Source organism: Macrobrachium rosenbergii, chromosome 16, assembly GCF_040412425.1.
Source record: "Macrobrachium rosenbergii isolate ZJJX-2024 chromosome 16, ASM4041242v1, whole genome shotgun sequence".
NCBI lineage: Eukaryota > Metazoa > Arthropoda > Malacostraca > Decapoda > Palaemonidae > Macrobrachium > Macrobrachium rosenbergii.
The window spans coordinates 25,831,150-25,850,822 of record NC_089756.1 but is presented as its reverse complement, the minus strand read 5'-3'; the positions used below and the strand labels follow the sequence as shown (position 1 = coordinate 25,850,822).

The following is a 19,673-nucleotide window of genomic DNA, read 5'->3' as shown; positions in this document are numbered from 1 at the left end:
TAAATATAAAAATATAAAATGTTTTATAAGCCTGCAATCATTCAGTCTCAACTAATGTCTACTTGAATTAACTTCTTCACAGAAATATTCAATACATTAAAGCACACTTTACTTCTTATATACAGTACATGTTTACACAGAAACACATTTGGCACTATATACCACAACAGCTGTGTAACTTCTTGATCCACCTTTCATTCTCCTTCCCTTTCTCTATAATGCTCACTTCTTTTCCTTTCTTTCTTCGATAATGCTAAGAGTAAATAAGACATTTTTTAAGAAACCTATAAATATTTTTATTATAAATCTTATTTACATTAAAATAATTGCATTGATAAGTTGCATTTACAAGGATATCCATATTTTAATGGTGGTAAAGGGAGAATGGCATATGAAAATAGATTTCACATAAATGTAGGACTTATATAATTCTAAATTTAGAGGACTTCTATTTTGGAAGAGGTAGTTGCAACTTCTCTCACCTAAATGAAGCAGGCTTCGGCCCTAAATACATACTTAAATGAAATCCATAGAAAAATTATTCCCTGCTGATGTTAAAGGACCTGATATTCTTTAATAAGACTTCCAGCAATTACTAGACGTTGTATTTCTGATGTCCCCTCGTATATTTCTGTAATCCTTGCATCTCTGTAGAATCGCTCAGCTGGCATGTCGCTTACATAGCCCATGCCTCCCAAAATCTGGATGCACTGATGGGCACAAAAGGTGGCTGCTTCTGAAGCAGCAAGTTTTGCCATGGCAGCATGCTATGAAAACAAAGAAAACTTTAGAGCAACTATCAAAATTAAAATTATATTTTCATAGTAAAATGCTTAATGCCAATTTTTTCTGGTGGCCTAGAACAGTTCCTGAATACCAACTGCATTAATTAGAAAATCAGGCAGAACTCTTAATCTGCATTTTCATCCACAAAACTAAATGAAGTTCTGAAGTCAGTTGGCAAAGAGATGGTTAGATAAGTCCTTAAGCAATAATGACTTAGAGTAGACCTAGGAACTGTTATAAACAGTTTATAACACATTCAATGCACTTGCCTTACAAAAATACAACCATTTCTATGTTATTGCCTAACTATTGTAATGCAAAAGTTGTACAGCAGGAACCTCAAGGACACTTGGGTAACTTTGAAACACCGTGGCAGCCATTCCTTGAATAACCACTACTCACCATGTTATCTCAAAAGATTAAAGTCCCAGCATTTTTTTATTCCCCTCAAACAGCCTTAAGAATATAGCCATTTCAAGATATTCACTTTACAAGAAGCTTAGAGAAGTACTCAATGAGATATATGACAAAGGTGGTTATTTCTAATAATTTAACTGGCACCAAAGTAGCCCAATGAAATAGGAGTTTGATGACTGCAAGGAAAAGTAACCTTTCCACCGCGTGAATCATATAATGGGACAATTTTTAAACTAGGTTATAGGTGGTCCAAGAGAAAAATCAAAAAACAATTCCGTAAGTTTTATACTGTAATACCTAACTACTTTTTTTTCTTACTGATTATTATCCTTAGAATCAAACTGGTTAATAAAAATGATTAATAAAAACTATGAAACGGTGAAACAAAGGCAAAGACTACAAATCCTTAAAGTAAACTTTTCATAGCTTTAAAAGTTGATTCTAAGACTCGTTTCTATTGTGTTAATTTTTTCTGAAAAGTACAATAACAAGGGTTTTTCAACAAATTTCTAGCTACACTGAGACTTCTGTGGCTACCCACCTTCTTGAATAAAAAGCAGAAAAGTTAAAGAACTACCTTACAGTAGACATCCATCTACCACAGGACCTTGCAAACAATTATTAGAAAATAGTCGAGCATTTTTTAATGCATTCAAAGCTGTGCAAGGGTTATTAGCCATTTTTCAATGTGGTCAAAGCTACGCATGGGTTATCTGGCAAAGATCAAGCAAGATAGGGAGAGGAGGAAAAAGAGCATGCATGAGGTAGGAAAACCAAGCTGATTTAGTTTAGAGTAACTACCAAGGGCAGAGGTGCGAGTTGATTCTAGGTAGTTGGTCTCTGAAGCCCAACACTAATGGCAAGGTGCTAGAAGTCTGAGGAGATGATAAGGGAAAAGCTATGGAGGAAGATAAGAGAAAAGCTATGGGGAAATAAAAAAAAAAATAAGCAATACATACACACACCAACTTGATATAACACATGGAGAAAACACCAGATTCAGATAAACACAAGGAATGAAGGTGAAAAAAGAATGCTGAAAATGCAGGTACATACAAGTAATTTTTGAAAGTATCTAGGCATGATGTCTTCCCAACCTACAATATATATATATATTTTTTTTTTGCCACTGGGAATGGCGTCTGCTTAATTCTTTGAAATTCTGTAAATTATGTCCTCTGAACATCAAATTAAAATGCTAAGTTTAAAGGCAATGGACTGTATTTTTTGTACAACAATTTCTTAACAAAACAAATTTAATTTTTCCAATACAAACCCATTGCTTAGTAGCCATTTCTTCAGTCACAATGTTTTCAGATACAAATTCTCCAAAGGAAGAATAGGAAGAGGAGCAGCAGTAATTTACAGATGAGTAGTGCACAGACACATTGATGTTCATTAGCTCTCAGCTGTCTGTGCAATCTTTATTTAGTTAACTTCTGGCCATAGCTTCAACCAACCCTGAATGGAACTCTAGCTTTCTGCATGTAGACCAAGTGAAAAACAATGAAAATACATACCCAAAAAGCTAAAATCATATTGTGAAGATTTCTGACAACACTAGTCACTGCACATTAACCCTCAAACGCCGAGCCTCTATTTACAAAAGTGTCTGCCGTATGCCGGCGGGGTTTGGGAGTTAGCGCCGAAAGCGGAAAAAGTTTTTCAAAAACTCACAGCAACAGTTTTCAAGATTAGAGTTCATTTTGGCTCCTTTTTCTCATTGCCTGAAGTTTAGTATGCAACCATCAGAAATGAAAAAAATATCATTATCATATATAAATATTGGAATATATGACAAGTGAAAAAAAAAATTTCATATATAATTGTATACAATCGCTGTGAGCAAAGCAGTTAAAGCTAATGAGCTATTTTTTTCGTTGTACTGTACACTAAATTGCGATGATTTTGGTATATAACAAATTGTAAAACGATCAAAGCAACACAGAAAATATTATCACAAAATGATGCATGAATTAGTAGCAGCGGACGTAAAAGGTTTTTCAAAAATTCACCATAAATCGAAATATTGTGCTAGAGATTTCCCGTTTGTTGCAAAATGAAGGTAAATGATTGAATATTACTAGAATGAAGGCAAATGATTGAATATTACTAGAATGTAAGAGTTTTAGCTTACAATTGCATTTTTCGACCATTTTGGTCGAGTCAAATTTGACCATAGGTTGAAATTTCAGCACTTATCGTGATTTATGTGAAAATATTTCAAAACTGATAAAAGCTACAACCATGAGTTATTTTTTGTTGTATTCTGCATGAAATTGCGCACATTTTCATATATAAAACTTTATGTAATGGCTAATATAAAATGGTGCAAAAATTACGACAAAGTGACTAAAGAAATTCTGAGAATTTCAGTAAAGATTAGCGCGCGCGGAGGTAAGGAAAAAGTTTTTTTCAAAATGAATGTAAATGATTGAATATTACTAGACTGTAAGAGTTTTAGCTTATAACTGCATTTTCGATCATTTCGGTCAAGTCAAAGTTGACCGAAGGTTGAAATTTTGGCACTTACCATGATTTATGTGAAAATATTTCAAAACTGATAAAAGCTACAACCATGAGTTATTTTTATTGTATTCTACATGAAATTGTGCACATTTTCATATATAAAACGTTATGTAACGGCTAATATAAAACGGTGCAAAAATTACGACAATGTGACTAAAGAATTTCCGAGATTTTCAGCAGAGTTAGCGAGCGCGGACGTAAGGAAAAAGTTTTTTTCAAAAATTCACCATAAATCGAAATATTGTGCTAGAGACTCCTCGTTTCTTGCAAAATGAAGGCAAATGATTGAATATTACTAGAATGTAAGAGTTTTAGCTTACAATTGCATTTTTCTACCATTTCGGTAGAGTCAAAGTTGACCGAAGGTTGAAATTTTGGCACTTATCGTGATGTATATGAAAATATGTCAAAATTGATAAAAGCTACAACCGTGAGTTATTTTTTGCTGTATCTTACATGAAATTGCACACATTTTCATATATAAAACTTTATGTAACGGCTAATAGAAAACTGTGCAAAAATTACAGCGGTGACTAAAGAATTTCTGAGATTGTAGAGCCTGGCCGTCTCTTCCAGGCTGCGTGTGTGTTTGTCGTCCATCAGAGTGGCGAGATGTTTGGCGTCTTCACAAACAGAAACATACACAGTTTGATACAGAAGATTCGTTGGAACATTATGAGTACATGATTAGAATGCTTGCATGGCAATGCAAGTAGTGGTGATTGTACATACATCAAGACAACAATGGTTGGGAGAAACAGGCGGAAATATTGTATGGTTGAAATTGCGTTCGTTTAGAAAGAAAACAAGATGCTCTTGTTGTCTTATCCCCTCGATGGTGTGACACATGAACACTCACGTGTTTGGAAGAGGCGGCGTCAGGCTCTTACAAGATTTTCAGCAGAGTTAGCGCAGATGTAAGGAAAAAGTTTTTTTCAAAAATTCACCATAAATTGAAATATTGTGCTAGAGACTTCTCATTTTGCAAAATGAAGGTAAATGCTTGAATATTACTAGAATGTAAGAGTTCTAGCTTACAATTGCATTTTTCGACATGAGTTATTTTTTGTTGTATTCTACATGAAATTGCACACATTTTCATATATAAAACTTTATGTAAAGGCTAATAGAAAACAGCGCAAAAACTACGAAAAAGTGACTAAAGAATTTCTGAGATTTTCAGCCGAGTTAGCTGATGCTTTCTTTTGGGGTAAGAAAGAAATTCGCGCATGCGCAGTTAGGTCGCTTGTAAACAAAACAACAGCGTGATCCGTGAACTCAGCATCCCTCAAAGGCGCGACTTAAAATTTTTAAGCGAGGCCTATAAGTATTTTTCCGCGAATATTTAAAAAAACTTTTTGTAGTCGACATATTTTACGTCCATTTGGCACCCGACAGACAACTTTTGTCGACGTAAAATATGTCCAGTCGGCGTTAAAGGGTTAAATAACTTGCCATGATATCCAAGAGTAAAAGAAAAATTGCAAACAATCACGCAAAGAATGCAGGACTGGAGTATATGTGGGTACTACATAAAAAAAAAAATATGGCTAACAAGGGATATTAATACTAAATCATACATGACAAACTAAAGAAATACATTCCAAATACACAACTTTTGGACAAATAAAAATACTTTTCAAAATATGTAAGCCATTCCATTCAACACTAATAAAAGCATGTTAGCACGCCCTACAATAACAGAAAATCAGTTACATAGATCCAGCATTACTCATAGTTAGTGAAAATGCTAATTAACTGCTATGGCCATTAAAATAATAAAATGCCACTCAAAAGCCCTACTCTTGACAAAAGAGTAAGGCTAAGAGGGGACATGAACTCCATACATAAACTAATGGGGATGCTTTCTAAATACAAAAAATTTGGACAAATGAAAAATAGTTCAAGACATAAGTCATTCTTTTGACACTGATACGAGCATAAATCAGCACACCCTACAACACCTGTGAAAATCACTTATGTAGAATGTTCCACATCTCAAGTCTAGTGAAAATATTAACTGCTAAGGCCATTAAAATAATAAATGTCGCTCAAATGCAGCCACATTCTCTTTCCTTACAGAGCAACCACCTAAGTAGAAGCTCCAAACCTACGTCCATAGACATGGGAGAACAAAATAAGAATATGATATCCACGAAAACAACCAACGAGATTTGTTATCGGTCAAGTTGCACATACATACTAAAATAATACTAGAAGCTACAGCCAACAAAGTATTTACCTACTAACACATCAGGCTTAACCAAATCTAGATGATGTGCACCTAAAACTTACAAACTTCAGGAAAAACAGGAAAATTACCACATGATCTTCTCTATGAATAATGGTACTTGCACTTTTGAACACAAACACTGGATTGGAATTCAAAGCACATGACCTGCTGTCACTGATTAAACACACTCATTACTTATCTAAAATAAGAAATGATATTGGAGAACTCAGAGAAAGGAAATAACAAATATCAAAACTTGCTGTTGCTACTGTCAGAGCAGTCAGGGAATGTGTTAACTGTAAAATGGGTAAACAAAGAATAAACAGACTTGTTAGCTAAGACCAGATGGATCTCACTAGCATAAGCACTACTCATCTACAAAGTAGTGGCAACACTTCCCTCTCTTGCTATAACTCTTCTTCCTCTTCTTTCAGAGAATTTTCGTCTAGGAACACCTAATGACAAAATGGGAGCTACAGTATTTGTATTTGAAAGTCACATTTTCTAATCAAGTCTTTGTACATTTGAAATAACTCCAGCAGCAACTTTCTCACTGTACAATTAAGATTACTGAGCTGCAAGATTATTTTTAAGCCTACTTGCACTTTCATTCCTTATATTCAGATAAGTGTGGGAATTTGGGGAAAAAACCTTTTCCTGGATGTTTTTGGTCTTAAATCAGAAAACCATTCACTAAATGCTCCTCACATATAAGTTGCTCTGATGCTATGTGAGGCATCAGTTATTATACCACTAATGAGGCACACAATCAATGTTTTTGTGCATCTAACTGGATGTTGTAAATGACATTACATTATGTTACGTGTTCGTGTATCAGTGTTTTAGCATTCAACTCTGCTCCAGAAAGTGAAATCAGGTAAGTGCATCAGTCCTTCTACCTCCACTACAAATCCTCCACACTTGGAGTACCAGAGCTATCTAATGTACACTCGGCAAGAAAAGTGAAGATACAGTTTTCATTAGATTTCGTTCATCGAATTTTAATTTTTTTCTTACAGAAAACACATAATCTCGGTAAATTTACTCTAGAATATGAAATACAATGCAAATTATATCATATATATTAAATCTGCAAAACAAAAACGTTTAGATACTTAAAACCACCATGGATGTCAGTAATCAAATTTCTCAGATGACTTCATTCATAGAGATCTAAAGATAGTGTATGGATATCTCGGTGTAGTACTGTTTATCAGAACGGCAATATTTACTCGTTTTCCGTTATGAACAGGCTTATTATTGCATCATCATACGAGTAATGATAATTTATTTAATTTTACACATTCATATTTATATTTCCGGTGTTAAAGGTCAGCTGGAATTAATGGCAGCAAATGATGTGACAGCTAGGGTAGGTTGACCAAATCTATTTAAATCCACAAAGGCGTTCTCTATGATGTGGGATGGCGGGAAAACACAAGTAACTTGATGTTTCTTGACGTTGCCATAGTTTCTCTCTCTCTCTCTCTCTCTCTCTCTCTCTCTCTCTCTCTCTCTCTCTCTCCATTGCTAAAACATATTATACAAATATAGTATCTAGCTCACTCTCTAAAAGAAAAAATAATAAAATGAGTAGCTCTACATATAGGCTAAACACACAACAGCAACTCTCTCTCTCTCTCTCTCTCTCTCTCTCTCTCTCTCTCTCTCTCTCTCTCTCTCTCTCTCTCTCTCTCTCTCTCTCATTGATAAAACATACTATACAAGTATAAGTATCTGCTCAATCTCTAAATGAAAAAAAAATAATGAAATGGTAGCTCTACATATAGGCCTAGGCACACACAGCAACTCTCTCTCTCTCTCTCTCTCTCTCTCTCTCTCTCTCTCTCGTCATAACATTGCATTCGTTCCTTTATTGTTCCCCCATGTTTTTCGTTGGACGTTGCTCAAATTTAACTCTTGATTTCATTATGGAAGATCGCGTTTCCGATTACGCAAGCATTCCGTTCATTGTGGTGTCATAAATTCATTTTGTAAGGTTCGTTGGTAGGTTATGTCGAAAAATGTTTATTTTGCTCAGAACTGTCGCTGCAAATTACAACTTGAACGAATACTGTAAAACTTACCACTGCATTTGCATTATCAATGATTTCAGAACCGTAGAATATGATTGAAAGTTATCGAGTCTGCAAAAGCAAACACATCAAGACTGAAGCTCTCCCCCGTCTAAAGTTGCCAGATGTCGCATTAATTAGCAATATATGTCCGAAGATTAAAAAAACTGTATCCTCACTTTCCTTGCCGAGTGTACTCCCAGATGGTGGTTCAGATGACAAATAGATGTCACTAAGCTTAATAAAGTTTGGAAGGTCTAAATATGGCTGCCTATGTCAGTCCTGTTGCTACGCTTTGCAAAGACTCCATGGTGCTTGAGGTGAGTACTGTATAATTTTTTTTTTCTGAATGTGTATGGTATATAAATTCTTCGTTACTTCACTTACAGGTTTTGTAGCAAGGTATCGTAAAGTATTGTTGCCGTATTGTTCATTTCATGTGGAATTAATATTTATAATCACAGCATACACCTATATTTAACAACACCGTAATATATTTTACAATGATGAAAATCTATGAAAATAATATGGCCCAACTGTATATTCTGCCAGCATATTTACTCCAGTATTATATGTATATCAGTGTCCAGAAAAGTAACAAACTATAAAAGTAAGTAATATTAAATAAAAGAAATATAATGACTCCATTAAGGGCAATTAAACATTTAGGATGCTAAAGCTTGGCTGAAGCAAGTTTACTATAATGTTCTTATTACAGAACTGGACAAAAACCTTACCTTACTAAATGCTTTACCCTCATCCTTCAATGCTGCTGCCTTATGCGTTAGGAGACGAGCAGATTCAGTGCGCAACTCCATGTCAGCAAGCTTTTGCTGAAAAACATAATGGCATCAGATTTCTAGCAATTCAGCACAGAGTTATAACTAAAACATATATGAAGATACTGTGTAAGAGAGTGTTAGGACAAACTTTAATCAAGTTAAAAAGATGAATTTGTGCCTTAAATGAAATACACAGTACCGAACAAAAATTACTTGGTCAAATGGCTTATTCAGCATGTAAAAAGAATAGTTCATTCTTATCAAATTGGCATTAGTGCAGCTTAGCCATTCAAAATTGACGAACTACCACTTACAGTACAATACCAGTCATTTTGCACACATGAAACTTCAGCCTGGCTAGATGCTGTTTTTAAGGGAAAGCACAAGGTACCTGGGGTACTTTGCATTTTCAGGATTGTTGTACTTTAGAAATACAGCATACAGTATATACCCACCTTCTAAACCCCTTATATCTTTTATCATGATTTTTACTAAATTTTCAATTCTCCACACGATCACCTGTTTCTTCCAAGAAATGCACGCCACCAACCATTTTGAAGCATGACGTCAACCCATGAATGTAAACAAATAAATGAAGCAAGTTACACAGCTTGCTAAAGTGAAAGCACAAATGTATCTGCTGGCATGTCAGCATCTCAGTCAAAAATACATTAGTTTATCTGTCATATTTTCATACTTTTTATTTGGGCAATGGACCCTGCTCAGAAACACAATGAACAAACTATACAATCATATACAAAATGTGCTGAATGAATAAAATTTACCAAACATACAAAATATAACAATATACAGTGTCCCAAACATAGTATGGACAAAATATACTGAGTGTACCAGAAAGTACATTCTGCCTATTGGGTATATTTTGTTCTTGGTATAAAATTTGTTTGCTGGGTACAATTAGTATTTTAGTTAAATTTGGTCCATTTTAACTATTAGGCAAATTCTGTCCAAAGTGTACGTTGGAAATTGTTTTGACCATTCACTAAATTTTGTTGACTGGCTACATTTAGTTCATAAGATACATTTTGAATATTGGGTACATTTGGTATTTTAAGTAAACTTTCTTCATTTGGGTAAATTTATGTTTCCTGGTAAGTACCATTGTGTACAAATAAATAATGTATTACTCCCACTGGTTTGGAAATATCTAGATATTTATAAAAATCACTGACTTCTAACTTTTTGTGTATTTCAGCAGATATATTTAAGATTTCTCTGTAGTAAATCAAGTTACTTGCTTTACTCCCCTGTAAAAAAATCATACTGCTTGTTTTGTTTATTTTTTAAACTCAAGATGAGCTGATAGTAAGGTGACTAAGGTACTAACCACCATTAAAATACTAGAACTTAAGATTATACAATCCTTCAAGGATTGGCCAGTCAGTATGCTGTTAATTTCCACTCTAGTTACATTCCTATTCTTTTGCTTACATACGCTGAATCATTGGGCATATTTTTTTACACATTTTCATTCTTCATACATATGAAAACTTTGATACTGCACCTTACATTTTCATTACATTTAGGATAGATGACTGTAGCTATGGTAGGCAGCTTTTCTAGGAGAAAGTCACTCCAAAAACAAATCAATGCTCCCTAGTTTTGGACAGTGCCACAGACACTGTATCATGGCTTTCCAGTGCCTTGGATTAGAATTCTCTTGCTTGATGGTCTGCAATGATATGTTGGAAAAGCTTCATAGAAGGGCTGAGGATGCCTAGTGTTGTAACCAGTGGTTCCCTAATCCTTATCTTTTCTTTATCTCCCTCTTTGACTATCCTTCCTTCCAGTTAAGTGGCTACTTTGGAGGGTACTCTGTATTGCATGGAATGCTATCTCCACCATATTCTGATAATCACTTAAATGCACATATGTTTCAGAGAATCACACACTACCTTCTTACTGCCATCCCTATGATTCCAAATCAGCAGTAGTTTCAATTCTGGAAAGGCTACTCATAAGCTTAATGACAGTTTAAGGTTTGATCTTCTCCATATCATTTTAAATACCATACTATGTACCTAAGATTCTGTCTTGACACAAATTTTTTCAAGCAGATTACAGACCTTACCAACTAATCTTATCAAAATTAACCATTAGCACAATGGTGTAACATAACAATAGGGTATCAAACAATTTTCAGCTCTGCAAACCTTTCTTGACTTACCTGAATACTTTGCATCTTCAGAATTGGGGCACTGAAAGCTATTCTCTTGCTGGCATAGTCAATTGCACAATCAATTGCTGCTTGAGCTATTCCAAGAGCTTGACCAGCAATTCCAATTCGTCCTCCATCTATATGATGAAATGTATGGGTAAATACTGATAAAATTAACAAAATTCTCCTTAACAATTAAAGTAATTTACCCAAAACTGCATTAGCATTCTTAATTCTCATAGATATGGCCTGAGGAGTTTGCTCTCAATAAACACATTATTGACCTTATTCAATAAACCACAGCTTGAAAATTCAATGATTAGATAAAGTAAAAATATTAATACAGTCTTTAATGGACTTGTTTCCACGACTTGATATTCATTTCAACTAGACGTACACACAAAAAATGTTAAACTGTAAGATGTTATGCATTCTGAGATTAGGTCAATGTGGGTTATTCATCAATTACCCATGGGCCAGACTAGTATGACCATTTGGTAGATGGGATAAAACTATTTCAGTGAGATCTTTTTGAAATGAGCACCACAATCAGAGTGGATTTAATCTGCATTTAATTTGTCGTTGTCAGATTTATCACTCCACAAATCCTGCCAACAGTTAAGATGATGGCTTTTGGAGACAGTAAAATAACTAAGGGGAATAGTTTCTGATTTTCTAGTATCAAAAAAGCAATTTCTTTTCCCAAAACATGTCTTGAAAACTTACCCTGCATCCTATAGATCAAAAGCTGTTTTCAAAAGCCAATCATAACCTCAGAGGAAGGTAATCTGTATTATACAGTAAAGTAATCTGAACTCCTGTACATGACCTCTAAATAAAGTTTATTATAGAAACTGTACATTGTAAAAAAATTAATTAAACAAAAGTATCATTAAATAATAAAAAATCAGTATACATGGCCACTGCAAGAGAGCAGTGTGATTATACTACCAATAAGAAAGTGGCAGAGAGATTTGTGTCCAGTTTCACATGTAATGTAACAACGAAAAAGCTGATGTAAAAGCACTCATGAGTATGAATAACATCTTTAATTTACACAGCAAACTTCCTGTTATATGATCAGCAAGTATGATTATTACAAACATGCCATCACACAAATTTGTATTTTTCAGTTATTCTAGAAGTGTTTTAGAAGCCCTTCAGTATTAGTTCTGTTTAAGTCCTTTGTCCAAAACATCAAGTTTTTTCCACAAATTACATGAAGCCAGCGTAAAATGAAATATGTGGGATCCCTCCTCTTGCAGGCATTCTAAGGACTGAAATTCTCTCAGAAGAGATAGTAAACTGTGATTTCTAGCATATCACTGCATTCTGCTCATGGCACCAAAAACAGCTACTGACTGTTCATATTCATAACATAAGCTAAATAAGGATGACAACTGTTTCCATTTCTTTAAAACAGATTGGTAAAAAAATTAGACATTTCTACAATGCCTCAACTAGAACTGTCACCCTTTCAGGACTAACATGTTGTTCACCTGGCAAAGTAAATGAACAGTCAAGCTAAGAGCGAGTTACACAAAAGAAATTGCTTCATTAGAATGCTATGCCAACTTCATAAGCGTTTCTGCTTCACTATTGTACTAGAGTACCTTAGCGGTTTTAAGAGGGATGGATATCTTGCACTGTACCTGTCATAACATGCAGCTCTACATGGCAACCACAGCAGTCACATTCCCAGAACCCATTTTAAGGGTTTACATTTTCGAGATCGCCTCAAAGCATACCTTAACAACATCAGATAACTTAACTTCTTAATCATCTAAACAGGAGCTATAGTAGACACAGACAAAGGAGAGTGCTGATCAACAGGTTCATCCTCAGTATAAAGGTGAGGGTGAAGTGAAGCAGCATGATCTATCAAGCCATAAAAAACTGTTGGAGAATCATACGAATCAGGATAGAAATCCGCCAAGTCTAAAGGAAGAACTTGGGTGGCAGAAACCAGTAAATCTGAGGACTGAGATGGTGAGGCAGCAGGTGACTGACAATGAGCCATCACTATGGAGGGAACTGCAATCCTTGCCCATAAAATGCTCGGTCAAGTGCCTAAATGACGATAGAAGTAAACTCATAACTCATATCTTCCTCAAGTTTACCTATCCCTTTCTCATGAACCACATGGGGTGCATTAGAAGACACAGCAGAAGGAATAACAGAGGAATCAGACCTATTGGGCAAGCAAATGAGGATAGGAAGGAGAAAAAGGAATAAACTGAGTAGACTTATGGCTAGACTTAAATAATTGCCTACTTAACCTATCAGTCTCTCTCATCTTCTGATACTTCACAAAATTATTAATTTTCTCATTAGACCCTAATTCCTTACATTTTCATGAGAAAAAAATAACACTTGTTACCTCTAAAGGTTACACACATCAAGTGACCATGATATCCGACCAAGTACATTCAGTTTACACAAACTCGTTCCTACAAAACCTAAAAAAATTATCTCTGCTTGCTGTAGATGACAAAATGCAAAATACAATACGAGCATACTACCATATTGGAGGAATCAGCCAATAGAAAAGTCAAAATTGCCCAGCCAATTCACAATGTATGAATAAGTAGCCAGGGTAAAGAACTTTATCAAGAACATAAACATTCCAACACCACCCAGTGGGAAACTAGTGATTATATACAGTCCAACTAAGTCAGCCAGGCATTATGCTTTTGTTTGTTTCAATGCTGACTGCATATAATGGGTAAAGATGTAAGCTAACTTTCACCATTCATCACAAATAATTAAAAATGTTGAATTTTTTCTATAGCTGCCATGGCACATGGTAACTTGATCAATAATATATCACCATTTGCTAAAGTTTCACAGATATGGGGGATTTTCCTTACCCAACAGCCAAACTGGAGCATATGATTTATATTTGGTCAGTACAGTATACTGTTTGTCCCAATACATCGCAATAAATTTTACTGTGAAAGTACCATCACAATTGACTAAAAGCACGTTTTCCTCAATGATACTATACAGCAACACCAAAGCATATCTCTGTAACCTTAAAACCTTTATCCGAGAAATGACGTGACATCAGTCATCAGTCAGGCTGCTCCAACTCTTGACAATCATATCCCAAAACATAATTTGGATAAATCAAAATTTATTCTTACATCATTTTTCAATCAATATTCTTAAAGCTTCAGACTGTGTCGCTCAGCAGTCAACACACAACATAAGATGTTTGTGTTTATGTAAGGAAGGATCATATTTTGGCAACTGTTTTTTTGGTGATGAAAGAAAATTAAACAAAAATTTTCATAAACAAACGGTATTCTATTCATGAGCAATAATAAAAGGGGAGTTGGCATCTGAAATTGTTTTACACTGAAAGGAGCAAAAATGAAAAATAGTCACTTAACAGATTTCTTGGGCAGAAATAAGAATTCAAGCAAAATCTACTGAAAATATACATTACATGAGGCTTAACTTACCCAGAGTCATCATTGCAATCTTGAAACCCATACCAGGAGCACCAACAATATTCTCTGCTGGAATCTCACAGTCCTCAAATATTAAATTACAAGTTGATGATGCTCTAATTCCCAACTTATCTTCCCTCTTTCCAAGAGATAATCCTGAGAATGCAATATAAATTAGTTAATTACAGTTAGTGACTTAAAATTATGCATATTAGTAATAAAGCAATACTTACATAAGGCTGTTGTAGTAACAAGGCCCTCCACTACAGATACTAAAACAAAATCCACGCAGAAGTAAACGGGAACTAACATATGTGCTTGCTGCTAAATATAGCATATAAGACATGTTACTTCCTTTGCATATCATGATCACAGCAAAATCTTTTTTTAACAGAGTCCACTTTCATTTCTTTTATAGTGTATATTTCTAAATTTCTGTTCAGTGAGACATAGCATTCCTGCATACATTATCATTAGTATATAAATCACAATAATACTGGCAGATTAACAGAAGATTTTAGTGCTGCTTTCAATCTAGTAAATCACAAGGTACTTATTTATAAACCTCAGTGGAATGGGTGGGTATGTTTTAGGATTATTTCAAGGTTTTCTTAAAGGTAGGCACCAGTGAGCTGCTATTAATGGGATCTTTAGCGAACCAAGGCCTAATGTGTCTGGAGTTGCACGGGGTAGTGTTCTTAGCCTGCCGTTATTTTCAGTGTACCAGTATACAAGTGATATGGTCACTGGCCTGGAAAACAAGATAGTTCAGTATGCTGATGATGCAACTCTTGTGAGTGTATTAAGGTCTCCATTCATGAGGAATGACGCTCCCCTCTGTCTAAATCTTGACATGAAGAGGATTAGTGAATGGTGTAGTTGGTGGGGTATGAGGCTGAACTCCAGTAAAATGAAAACATTATTGATTAGCAGATCTAGTACAAATTTTCCTCCCCATCCTCCCCTTCAGGTGGATGGAACTCTGCTGAATGAGTCTGAAGCTTTAACTGTTCTTGGTGTAATTTTGACTCACATCTTACTTTTGAAAAACATCCAATGAATGTGTCAGCAAACGCCTCATGAAAGTTAGGTATTGTATGAAAGGCCTTATATAAAACAGTGATATACATGACCTTATATTTACCTGTGGTTAAATCAATGCAACCTGTTTTAGGTTGTTTGTCCTACCTTTACTAAAATACTGTTGTCCTGTGTGGATGTCTGCTTCTGTGAGAGAATTACCTCTTTTAGACAGAGTGGTTCATGGTGGTAGGTTTCTGTTTCCCAACATTAGCAGTTATGACTTGGACCATCGACAGATGGTCTCGTTTGTCAATTTTGCATAAGTCGTATTTTAAGAGATTTTTCACATTCACCAATACGCAGTAAATGTGCCTCGCTATCAAACTTCTTAGTTCCATAAGTCCTTTATTCCTCACACCATTGGACAGTGGAACAGTCTCCCAGAGGATGTGGTGCAATCGGAACTTCGAAAGATCAAGCAAAGATGCAATGCATTACTACCCTAATACTATTTGCCTTGCATTTTAATACATTTTTATCTGTTTATTAATTTATTTTTTATTTTTTAATATGTGAGATCTCTTCTATCTGTATTTTCCTTTATTCTTACTTCTTTCTAATGAACACCATTTTCTTTGGAAGCTTGAATTTCAAGTCAATGGCCCCTGTAGGCTTGTTCCAAATTAATATATTTCATCTTCTTATAGTAGTATTAATAATACATTAATAGTATATGATCAGAATCTGAATATGAATATTTGCTGTAACTGTATTTCAAAGGAAGACTGCAGGAAGATCGCGGACAGGGATTGTAAGGCGTACATGGCCTGCAGCAAGACCTAAGGTATGCAGAATCAGATATCGAGTGAGTGCGCTTATCATTACCTAGCATATCTACCTCCTGCCTACACAAACTTCACTTGATCTTGCCATGCTTATCTTTCGGTGACCAAGTGCCAACCTGTGTGGGACAAGTGCCGGGTTGGCCTCAGGAAGAAGACAACAGGCACAAACCGCTTCCACTCTCAAACATACCCTGCTTTTCTGTACCTCCAAGTGTTACAGGGCATGGCTAAAGCATGGCTAACAGGGAGGGAGGGAGGGCGTTGGCACTTCCCCTGCTGCAGGGAGGGGGGGGACCCGCAAAATGACAACTAAACTGGGCTGATAAAGCAGCTTCTCGCATCTGCTTATACTTTAAATAAACATTTATTATTTTGACTGACCAACCAATACACTGATCACTGCAATCAGTAAAAGAACAATCCTTGTTTCTGCATTTGTTCTTTGGATGACATCCTATATAATAAAAAAAACAAGAAAAGTCAAACCTAATTCAGCAACTGCCTAGGTATCCAGATAATTATCTAATCATCAACGAAACAAATAAACATCCTCCAATGTGTCCTTGCAGGCCGACAACAGAGAAAACACTGAATGGAAAAATGACATTTTTATGATAAAATGATGTTTCATTATACTTACCAAAACACTGTAAAAGCTTTTATCTCTTTAAAATCGACACGTCCGAGATATAAACGCTCAAACCACCCGAAAGGGATGGGTCAGTAGGTGGTTCTAACTAAATGATCCTATTAATTTTTTACTTTTCACAACCTACTGTCCTCCTGCCTCATGCAGGAAATACAGCTATCATAATAGAGAGGTAAGATTCATTTAAATTTATATACTCAACCTAAACCTGAAGCGCTCTTTCTCATTAAAGCAAGAAACATTCAATCCAAAGCACTCACACTTACCTTTTGTAGGTTTTGGTACAGCAAAAGCAGAAATGCCTCTGTGCTTTTTAGCCTTGTCTGTAGTGGCAAATACTATAGTTGCTTCTGACTCATATCCATTAGTTATCCAGGCTTTAGTTCCATTCAGCACATAAGTATCCCCAATTGCTTTGGCCACTGTTGAAGCTGCTCCTGCATCACTGCCATTACCTTGAAAGAACAAAGGAAAGAACACTGCACATTAGAAAAATAAAATTGAAAGAAATGTTGACCCTCTTCCTAGATCAATTTTTTCAACCATGCTTTTAATTTTAGGTTATTTTTATTTTACAAATCAATAATAAATTTTATAGTACGTCCCTTGGCTAGATCACATTCATAAAGTTGGATTTGACACTAAATATACATCGAATGCCCAGCACATACATTTACTAATCATAGAATTATCAATATACAATAGAAAATATTTATAGCATCCAGCAAAAAATTGTTTTTAAAATAAACCAATCTTAATAAAACCCACTGACCTTCAGCAGCCTTACTTGGAAATAAAACCGGTAACACCAACTTGATAAATGTTAAAACAGATAAAGAGCATTACCCTGCATGTCTGAGTCAGACTCTACTGTCCCACAAGGTGATGCTTCATTCCTCAGTGGTAACCTCCATCTGGAAGACTGATGGGAAGGTAGGAAGGCACCTAAAGGTTATGATTAATGGGTTCATACAAAAAATATGCTTTACTGTAAAAGCACCGTTCTTAATAGCCTGAATCAAAATTTAAGAGGGATGATGAAACAGATGAGCCTCTGAAGAGAAGAGTGGACCCAGATGAAATTAGCCCAATCCTATTAAAAGGACAGACAGTAAAACTAGCTATAACTTCTGAAATCTTGGGAGCTTTCATGAGTAATGGATTTGAAATGGAATATGCTGCCCAAGCCAGTACACTCAACAAAGAGGTGTGAAGGGTGAGCATTCCCAGAACACACGTCTCCATGTGTGCCAAACTTATGAAGAATGACATCCTTGGGGACTGGAACTGCTGGTTTCAAAAGTATCTGGCTAATACTTTATCCACAGCTAGGAGAGGAACCAGATATATAACTTCACATGCTTGGAATCACAGTAGGTACCATTTCCCTCTTAAATTGTTTCACACCCTCTATGACACACATAAAGTGATGTAAACATTAAAAAGATAATCTGTAAATAGATGTTAACAATATATTCCTCTTCCTTCTTAGGGATTTAAAATGCCAAACCCTAAAGCACCAAGCTTTATATTTACACTCTCAGTAATTCAAGTTCCTGAGGAGGAAGTTACTTTTAACATCTATTTTAAGGTAAAATTTGTTTGCTTATAATGTATACTGTACATACCTCAACCTGGTAGTGTGGCAAGGAGGTATAGCCATTGTGATAGCCACAAGATTCCAAACATACGCAATTACATAGCTAATTCCTCTTTTAATTCCTACGAAGTTGAGTGGATAAAGCACTTGTCTGATGAATCAGTGGCTGCAGTCCCAATACAGGAGCAGGAGCTTAATGTTAGTATCTACCTTCAGGTGATATTGCCTACTTATGTAAACAAAAGTTAACTCAAGTACTGTGATGATTTTCAATGTAAAAACTTAACTTGTGTATTGTGATGATTTTCAATAAAATAAAAAAATATTAAGGCAAAAAGTCCATATCTAATGTCACTAAAACTTTCCATCTCAATACTGGGGGTATAGGAATAATTAAAAACAAATGTAATGAAAATTCCTTTAAAATGGAATTTTCGTGATCAAAGCTTCAAAACCTGCCAGATTGCAGCCAGTTTAAGAGATTGTTCAAATAAAGTGATACCTTGGTACTTGTCGGCTACAAAACTTGTCGAATTCAGTACTCAATGCATTGTGACAAGAAAAAATTGCCTTGGTACTCGTCATTTGCTTGGCACTCGACGTACAACCTAATACAGTGTTTTGTCTCGAGATGACATGACGCATTACCTCTTCCATGGCCAACAAGGAGCTCAGTGTTAGTCACAGAGTGGCTCTCAATAAGTGCAGAATGCTTCTCAGTCCATTCTTACCTGTTTTCCATTTTTTTGGGTTTCATTTTTAGCAGAATACTCTAGGCTAGGTTTATTCTGCCCGTTACATTTTCAATCTGTTCCACTGATAATGCATGTTGCATCTAAGTTAGTGTTTGACTAATTAATAAGCCTATAAGCAAACGTTCGGTAGACAAAATACAAACTGTCGTATATTTAAACAGGTTTGCTAAACTTATGGCTTGTCTAATATTTAATTACTATTTTTATATAATTAAAAACCACTTGTGTACTATGTCATATAAAACACTGACATAAACAGCAGCAAGGACTGATAAAAACACCTGAACTGAGAAACAGCATTTTGTCGATGTTAGTTACCATAACTATCATATGTTTATTAAGAGT

General features: G+C 35.3%; 1 protein-coding gene across 2 annotated transcripts in view; it reads right to left on the bottom strand.

Moving 5' to 3' along the window:
* Window positions 1-271: 271 nt before the first annotated feature.
* Window positions 272-19,673, bottom strand: part of Arc42 (Activator-recruited cofactor subunit 42) — a 46,128-nt gene continuing 26,726 nt past the window's right edge. For both annotated transcript variants that reach the window (XM_067118679.1, XM_067118680.1), the window contains 5 exons: window positions 17,240-17,428; window positions 14,469-14,612; window positions 11,011-11,138; window positions 8,778-8,873; window positions 272-767 (listed from right to left, as the gene is read on the bottom strand). In XM_067118679.1, the coding sequence (XP_066974780.1) occupies window positions 555-767; window positions 8,778-8,873; window positions 11,011-11,138; window positions 14,469-14,612; window positions 17,240-17,428 (770 nt within the window). In that variant the 3' untranslated portion in view covers window positions 272-554. The remainder of the gene's footprint in view (window positions 768-8,777; window positions 8,874-11,010; window positions 11,139-14,468; window positions 14,613-17,239; window positions 17,429-19,673) is intronic.